At 46.6% G+C, this 8,544-nt stretch overlaps 1 protein-coding gene across 1 annotated transcript; it reads right to left on the reverse strand.

The window, feature by feature from the left end:
* Nucleotides 1–717: 717 nt before the first annotated feature.
* On the reverse strand, nucleotides 718–8,507 carry EIF4A3 (eukaryotic translation initiation factor 4A3). The gene is made up of 12 exons (XM_052781108.1): nucleotides 8,251–8,507; nucleotides 7,994–8,066; nucleotides 7,098–7,164; nucleotides 6,039–6,101; nucleotides 5,440–5,572; nucleotides 4,255–4,335; nucleotides 3,680–3,821; nucleotides 2,683–2,821; nucleotides 2,059–2,174; nucleotides 1,378–1,485; nucleotides 1,165–1,292; nucleotides 718–924 (listed from the first exon to the last, which is right to left on the reverse strand). The coding sequence occupies exons 1-12, from the start codon at nucleotides 8,420–8,422 to the stop codon at nucleotides 908–910; spliced, it is 1,239 nt and encodes a 412-aa protein (XP_052637068.1). The 5' UTR covers nucleotides 8,423–8,507; the 3' UTR covers nucleotides 718–907.
* Between the last annotated feature and the right edge of the window lie 37 nt (nucleotides 8,508–8,544).

An 8,544-nucleotide genomic window follows, 5' to 3' on the forward strand; every position in this document is an offset into this window, starting at 1 on the left:
TGAGCAAGCACAAACCAATTTAACAGAAAAAGCATACAGTAAAACATGGTATCTTACCCCCCACCAGCAGCATAGCTCTGACCAACTCTTGCCTCAATAAGGATACAGCAGAGCTCAGTAGGAAAGCTATGGCGAAGGTGCTACAGCTGGCAAAGTACAGCATAGTGCTGTGGGGAGACAGATGAAGGGAGATGACTGGGAAGATGTAACAAGCTACAGCATCAGAAAGGGGCAAAGGCAGTAAGATAAAAGATGCTTGCTCTTTCTGTTACTGTAGGAAATGCTGATGAGAATAACTTGATGCCAGCTGGAGAAATACAGAGGCACTCACCCTTCCAAATGCCTGCTCAAGTCCCTGGGAGGGGAAATACTCATCCGGAGCAACGAGTGATGTGATTTCTGGCTCCAGAAAGGCATACACAACAGGAAATTTCTTTTCTGGCTATCTTGTAATGCAATTTTCTTAGAGCAGGCTAGGGCCAGGCCACAGATTTTTCCTGTAGATGGCTGATCCTTAGAGTCAAGTTAAGGGAACTAAAAAGTACATCAGGTAGCATGCCACAGCAATAATGGAAGGGTGGAGAACAGGAAGCCCTGTATTTTATGAACCTAGATATGCTGAGTGTCCAATGTTTTTTTGGTTGTGCTAGCCAAGTATGGCAGTATCTCAAAACTTCCTGCCTGTTCCTATCTTGGGTTAAAGTAATTAAGCACAGGTTATGGTAAAACTTCCTTTTTTTTTATTGAAAAACATGGGTGGGAGAAAAGACATTATTTACACAAGTTCCCAAGTGTAGCTCAACTCAAGAACATACGACCAGCAATATGATAAAAGGATGTGGGTCCAAAACAGAATTATGGAGGCTACCAAACAGTACGAGTACAACTCTCTGGTAAACACAGACCTTCAGATAAGATCAGCAACTGAAAAGAGAGAAAATGAGAGAAGGTAAGTATGCACTGAGCGTGCTAAGAGCCACAGCCCCACAGTACAGCGCACCTACTGCTACTCCCAGGTTCTTTCCCAGGGGAAGCAAAGATAGGTTGGCCTTGGGAACGAGGCACGTGGCAAAGCAAAACATCTGGCATTTCTCTTTCAGGTGCAGCACACCAGTTCCCAACTGGAGGATGGCAGCAGCCTTGCTGGGGCTGGCCTGCACTCACCGTTCATGGGCATCTCGTCTATCTGGGTGGAGTAATACTGCTCGATGTCTCGCAGGATGCGGATGTCGTCATTCTTCACAAAGTTGATTGCTACACCTTTTCGGCCGTATCTGCCTGACCGGCCAATTCTGTGCAGGCAGAAGGAAGGAGAGAATGGAGCCACCTTGGGGAAGGGTAATCCAGCCACACCCCCCATGCAAAGGCCAATCTTACCTGTGTATGTAGAGTTCTCTGTTGTTGGGCAAGTCGTAGTTAATGATCAGGGACACCTGAGGCACATCCAGACCTCTAGCCCAAACATCTGTTGAAATAAGGACTCGGCTGCAAAGAGAAGGGGACGGTTACAGCTATTCCACCCAGCTGAGGTGGGTGTGAGAGCTGAGAAGTTGTAGTCCCCAGCACAGGGCAGCCCCTGCTATTCTGTGCTCCTCTGTCGTGGACATCCTCCCTGCCCACAGCACGCTGGCAGCATCCACACTTTTGGTGCAAGGAAAGCTGTCCCATGCAGCATCACCAAACTTCAGTGAAGACAGGTAGTACTAAGACAGCTTTCATCTTTCAGAAAAAATATGCTTCTAAGAGTTTAAAATACAGAGGACAGAGCCCAAATATTTTTCTTGACTTACTTTAAATGCATCAACTCCCAACCTTTTCAGCAAAATAAAACAGTCTACTACTATGCCTAGAAGTATGAGCATCCCGAGCATCCCTCCTTGCAAACCCGGCGACACTGCAGGGGGATAGATGGCAATCGGAGCTCTTCCTAATTTGAGCCTAACAAGGCCTTCAGAGAGGAGAGGTATGGGGGTTTCTGAGGCCTGTTCCCTTCAGATGCTAGAAGAAATCCTGCCCTGAGGTAGCAATGCTATAAGCAACACCATTTAAGGCACTTACCTTGCGCCAGATCTGAACTCTTTCATGATGGACTCTCTCTCCTTTTGCGGCATGTCCCCATGCATGGATGAAACTGTGAAGTTGGCTTCTCTCATCTTCTCTGTGAGCCAGTCTACCTGTGCATACAGCCAAGCAACCTGGGTTAGCTCTTTGCTCAGGACAGCCAAATGCACTAGTTGTGCTTAGAGAATGTTTGCAGAGGCACATGCTGGTAAGGACTGAGACACACTTTAACAAGCATTCTAGAGCTAAAGGAAGTAAATAATCCTTACAAGGCATCGGCTGTATGACACAGGGCTCCATGAGCCCTGAAAGGAAAGGAGTTAAGGGCATTTATTCAGAACATGTGGTTTTGTTTCAAGGATTATAAGCAATTAGAGTAAGAAGCACATTCTTACCTAATCAGCTCTGCTTCTCTAAAAAGGCAATTCCTGCCAAGTCTATTGGGTCTGCCTATAACCAGTTGTTTAAGCTAGGCACATCCCAAAGACAAATGTTTAACCTCTGTTCTTACTAAACTATTCCCAGACGGGGAAACAACTAGACCTTTTAACTGGATTTGTCCCAGCATTCTCCTCTGAGCCACCCTCAGAAAGTACCATGCCCATCTGATAGCTGCTGTACCTTTCTCTTGGTGTTACAGAAGATGACAGCCTGGGTGATTGTGAGCGTGTCATAGAGATCGCACAAGGTGTCAAACTTCCATTCTTCCCTCTCCACAGCCACGAAAAACTGCTTGATTCCTTCAAGGGTCAGCTCATCACTGTAGGGAAGAACAACAGCGATACCACACTACAAGCAGATGAATGTATACAATGCAGTTAGAAGGGCTGGGTGTGCTTCAGCGGAGATCACGCCTCTGCCCTGTGTGCTGTGGGTTGCTGGGTCTATGCGCAAGTCCAAGTTGTTCTAGAAAGTCCCTGGAGAAGTCTGCTCTAGGAAGGGCCTTGAACATGACCCATGCAACAGAGACTAGAACTGGGGCACCTCCTCTGCACTAGGTAGCCAGCTTCAAAGGGAAACATTTCTGTTCTCATCGTTTTTACATTCAAGCTTCTTGACAAGAGAGACTCAAGAAAGGAAAAGGGGGCAGTGTAAGAAATCAGGCAAGAGGGAGGCTCCTCCTGTCAGGCTGCCTACACTTACTCCTCCTGACTCCTACTGAGTTCCAGTGCATGAGGACCTGTGACATCACCGGACATAAGCTGCACCTCCAAGGGCATTCAGCATCAGTCAGCTAAAGGCTTTTCTGGCTTGCTATGTAACAGCAAATTAAAGGAGGAGACCTACAAAAATCCTCTGGAGGAGCAGGGGAATTGGGTAGGTGTGGAAGATGGATTTCCAGGAGAAGAGACTGCTATATGTGGGGAGGATGAGGGGGCGGGGGGGGGCAGTCAGGCTGAGCAGCAGTCAACAGAACTGGACAAGGAAAAAGTCAGAGAGACGAGTCGGCCTCTGCTAGAAAATGGGACACGAGGATGTCTGCAAACACCTAGGCAAACTGCAATGGTGAGAAGGAACGTGAGAGAGACTCTGTGTGTTTAAATTGGTTAATACTGTGAACTGCCCAGGGCTGGACCAACTCAAAGAGCTCCTGTTCTTTCCAAGGAAACTCACTCACCGTTTCACCAAGATGCGAATGGGGTCTGTCATGAATTTGTTGGTCATCTCCAGGATTTCATGAGGCAAAGTTGCACTGATCAGAACCACCTGTGTAGCTGGAGGCAAGTATCTGTACACATCATAAATCTGCTCCTTAAAACCTGAAAAGCAAATCAAGTAGCACAGAACAGTTAGCACATTTTTCTCCCAAATATCCTGCTCTTTCAGTTTGATCTGAAATCCAGTATTTGGCCTACACTATGACATGAACATTAATGAGTGAATCTAACTCAAAGTCGGTGTCACACATAGCTCATCTCTTCCTCATTTTCCCAAACCCACTACAATGTGGCCATGGTACACAGTAAAGTATGAAAGGCAGTGCTTAAGAATTTATAACTATTGAAAAGGACGCTACAACTAAATCAGACAAGGCATATTAAGCAGCTTAACCTGTTACAGCCTATAACATGACTATAATCATCTAACTTTGGCAAAACCCAATTGTTTTTAGAAGCAGGACTGCCAGCTTGGACACCCTGGAATCTCAAAGAAGTGAGGAAAAAGGAAGTAAAAGGGAGACAAATATTTTACCTTTATTGAGCATTTCATCTGCTTCATCCAAAACCAGCATTTTGATGGCACGAGTCCTTAAACTTCGACGACGAATCATATCTGTAAGATTTCACTTTGTAAGATGAAAAGGCTCTGAAAGCAACTGAGCCTACACTGCTCCCAGCCGCTATCAGGGCATTTCGGTGGAGGAGGGACAGGCAATTCCCCTGTTGCCAACAGAGACTGGTGTTTGGTGACAGAAGGCACATCCAAGGGCCACAGCATGTCTACTGCACCCTGCAACCTAGGGGGACGTCTCTGCAGCCTGGCTAAGGGAGCACTGACTGCAGGGAAGCTCTGAGAGTCTGAGCTGTGGGGTGCTATTTGCTAACTGCACAGGACAGGTGACCCGGTCTCACACAGTAACTGCAGCTAGATGTGAGAAACGCAAAATGCTACATCAACTTTTCGTCAACAGACTGGGCAAATCCACATCCTGTTTGAAAGAGCACTCGGCTTTGTGTAATCCCTTAATACTGTGATAGAAAAGTATTTGCTATTAGTGTGCTGGTCAAAGCCAGCCCAGCTTGACAGCAGCTCACTTTTATTTTTTTTTTTTTTTTTTTGCTTGTGGGGAGTAGCTCTATGTTCTCCCACTGACAGGTGGTTGTGTAAAAGTGCTGCCTGTTTCTCAGAGATCCAGACGATGTGAGCTTGAAGGCTAACACTATCACTGTGGTAACTGCCATGAACAGTAAATATAAAAATCTTCATGCCATGAAACTAGAAAGTACCAGCTGCAAGGGCACCTGATTTAACAAAGACAGAGCGATGGCCAGTGCACAGAAAATGTGGACCTAACTTTGACATTCAAGTAGACCCACCTCCTCCAAGATTCTTCCTGGGATTGTAACATTTTCTCCTTAAAAAAATACTCTTTGTTCCCATGCCACCATATAAAGAAACACTTCCAACAATGAAAAGCAAAATATAAACAGATAAAATCCAAATACTATCTCCACTGATTTCTCTCTAGTCTTTTCCAAATATTACTGCAGTAAGTTGTTACCTTGTTATACTTTACATTAATGTTACATTAATCGTGTCACGATAAACATAATTTTCATGCTATTCCAAATCTAAGCGCACAAAAGTTGCAGGAGCTTCCCATGGCTCAACTCAGGTCCGAAGCTGGAGGTGATGTAGCCCCCCACATCTCCTTACCAAACACACGGCCTGGAGTGCCAGCAACAACATGCTGCCCATAATCCAGTTTTCGGATATCTTCGCCCACGTTGGTCCCTCCGATGCAGGCATGACACTGGACATTCATGTAGTCTCCCAGAGCAAGAAGACCCTGTGTTGGTACAAAGGAATGGCTTAATTAACTGAGCTCTCACGAAGTTTGTATTTGTAAAGAGATGCAGGTCTGCAGAGCTGTATCGTGTTTTTTTTTTTTTTTAAAGAGATGTAAGCACAAGCAGTTAGAGGGATTTTTTTATGTCTGTTACCAAAACCTCCTCAACAGCAGGCTTTCAAACACTGGAAACTCAGTTCCCCAGGGATCACAACTGCTTTAAAAGTGCTGTCCTTAAAAATTCACTTAGGACTGTGTAAAACCTTAGACTGCTAACCAACCTGGTCATGTAAGCAAGAACAGATACAGTGCAGATAAGCAAAACAGCCCTTTATCAGAATTTCTTATTCCTTTCAGAAACAGAAAGAAAAAGCAGAAGCTGTGCTTTAAGCTCTGCTGAGGAACACCTGAGAATCAGCCCCAAGCCTTGTGAGTGCTTTACAGACAGTGGTTTAAATGCTCCTACCTTCTGAATCTGTACAGCCAGCTCCCGAGTTGGTGCCAAGATCAATGCCTGGGTCTCACGAACCTGATTAAAACAGGTGATCACATGGCAGTTAATCACAGGGCAGATATCCAAGCAACAGTACTCTGAAATGTCACAGTGGAAGGATTAATCATAGAATTTTGTGCTAAAACCTAGTGTTTGCAAGGGTCAGTACACCTAGAAAGCTGCTCTCACACAGAACATTTACACAGTAACAGCCTCTTAATTGTTACTTTTGACAAGACAGCACATAAGCAGTTCTTTGATAGCTCATTTTTCATTCCAACCCAATTTCTGGAAACAATTATAAAAGTGTGTACTTTCCTTGCAAAAGAATAGAAACAAATTTAAAGCACTTCAATTTCATGTGTTCAGTTCAGATAAAAACCTTGCGTTGCACAAGGATTCCAAGATAATGTTTTAAAGTGTCATGTTTGAAAAATATTACGAGCACCTTTGCAGACATGAAGCAAAAAGCTGACCTTTTCATTTAGAACATGCAACATTTATTTTTATGTCACCAGGCAGTGACAGGTGAATAACAATCTAAGCTTTAAGAGGGTACTGGCCCACAGAAAATCATCACTTTATTCAACAGCATCTACACATTCAAGTTATCCTTAAAAAAACAATTGGATGGACACAGTACCCCTGACTAGAACAAAAGCAAACATTTGTCAGCCAAAAATCTAGGTTTGATTCTGTGCAATGTGTGCCAGCCGTTCAGACAGGTTGCTCATGCCGTTAGGGCCGTTTGAGGACAATTCTGCCTGCCGAGAGATTAATTTAGCCCTCTAATATGGGAAAAAGGGCAGCTGTTAAAGCCCACTTCATAATTACAAGACTTTATCTGAACTTATTTTGCCAGGGTGGGTTTAACAGTTAAATTGTTAGAGAGTAGAGTCTGGTGAAATCTTCAGTCAGAAATCTGTCTGAGGTTCACTGCCCGTAATTAAAAGATTTCAATATAAAGCTTCGCTTATTCAAGACTCTACCAATTTAGTTAAAAATCATTTTTAGCATGTGCTATGAAATTACCTGTATATCCAGGCACTGCAGAACAGATATGGAGAATGTTGCTGTCTTCCCTGTTCCTGACTGTGACCTGAGAAACAGATGTTTGGTGAACACTCTGGATGTCTGGACAAACAATATAGGCAATTTCGACATATTCCATCTCTCTGCTCTTTGTCACTCCTTCATTGCAAAGGAGTCAATATTGCCAACAGTGTATCTGACAAAGTTTTGTTACAATCACAGCGTGATCTGCAGACAGGCAGCTTTGAGAACTGCAATATCAGGGATAGAGCACTCCTTTGCAGGGTCTCCAGCTCTGGCATGTTTACTCCTTATCAGACCAGCATTTTAACTTCCTGCAATTTGTCACGGATAATTTTTTTTTTTCTTTTAAAGTAAATGGTAGATAAGCCAATACAATTTGGAAGGCTAGCAATTCCCACTAGTGACCTAGAAAGGATTTTTTTTTCCAGTGGGATGCACATCCTTCTTTGTCTTTAGAGACATAACAAATTTTCATCTGCTTACTTTTTCCCTTGATTGAGATTGCAGTTGTCTCTGGCTTTGCTGGAAAACATTCCCAAGACCCTCAGAGCCCTGTTCACTGAGAACACACAATATCTTGGCTGAATCTTTATTACACTCACATACCTAAGCTTAATAAAAGTTGACATTAACAGCTGCTAGGATCACAGTCTGTGCGCAAGTTAGCCCATTTCACCCCATGATGCGACTTCCCTGACCCTGCCACGCAGCGGCCCATGACCACGGGTGACGAAGCTCCCTTCCAGCTTCAAGGTGGCGAGCGTGACCGACACCCCCGCCTCCTCCGGGGCCCGCAACGCCCTCAGGACACAGCCCCCCCCCCCCCCGCGGGCAGGCCGGGCCCTCGCCCCCGACCCGGCAGCCCCACTTACTGGGCGATCACGTCTCTCCCCTTGATGATCTGCTTGATGGCTCGCTGCTGGATGGCCGAGGGCTTCTCGAAACCTGCGGAGGCGGCCGGTACCGTCACCGTTACCGTTGTTCCCGTCAGGGGCGGCGGGGCAGCCCCGGAACCGCGCAGGCGCGCCGCCCCACATCCGGGCACCGCCACCGACTCATCCCCGTCCCCGTCCCGGTCCCCGTCCCGTCTCCCCTCCCCTCTCCCCCTCGCCGCCGCCCCGCCGCCCACCGTAGGCGTAGATGCCGCGCAGCAGGTCCTCCCGCAGCCCCATGGTGTCGAAGGTGGGCGTCACGTCCACCTCCTCGCTCGTCTCGAACTCCACCTTCGTCATGTCCTCCTCCTTCATCAGCCGCTTCCGCGCCGAGCCGGCCGTCCCGCCGGATCCCGCCGACCCCGACATGGCTGAGGCCTTCCCTCTCCGGCCGCCGATGGCTCCGCCGCGCACCCAGAGACCGCCGCGCCGCCTGTGCGCATGCGCGGGGGGCGTGGGCGGGAAGGCGGAGGCGGCGTGCGCATGCGCGG

The sequence above is a fragment of the Harpia harpyja genome, chromosome 3, assembly GCF_026419915.1.
Source record: "Harpia harpyja isolate bHarHar1 chromosome 3, bHarHar1 primary haplotype, whole genome shotgun sequence".
In the NCBI taxonomy this organism is placed as follows: domain Eukaryota; kingdom Metazoa; phylum Chordata; class Aves; order Accipitriformes; family Accipitridae; genus Harpia; species Harpia harpyja.

Coding starts and splice junctions, on each gene's coding strand:
- EIF4A3 (XM_052781108.1), bottom strand. CDS start 8,422: ATGTCGGGGTCGGCGGGATCCGGCGGGACGGCCGGCTCGGCGCGGAAG. Junction 8,067..8,250: donor GCGCGGCATCTACGCCTACG/GTGGGCGGCGGG, acceptor CCGCCTCCGCAG/GTTTCGAGAAGCCCTCGGCC. Junction 5,573..6,038: donor TGGCTGTACAGATTCAGAAG/GTAGGAGCATTT, acceptor GTACCAACACAG/GGTCTTCTTGCTCTGGGAGA.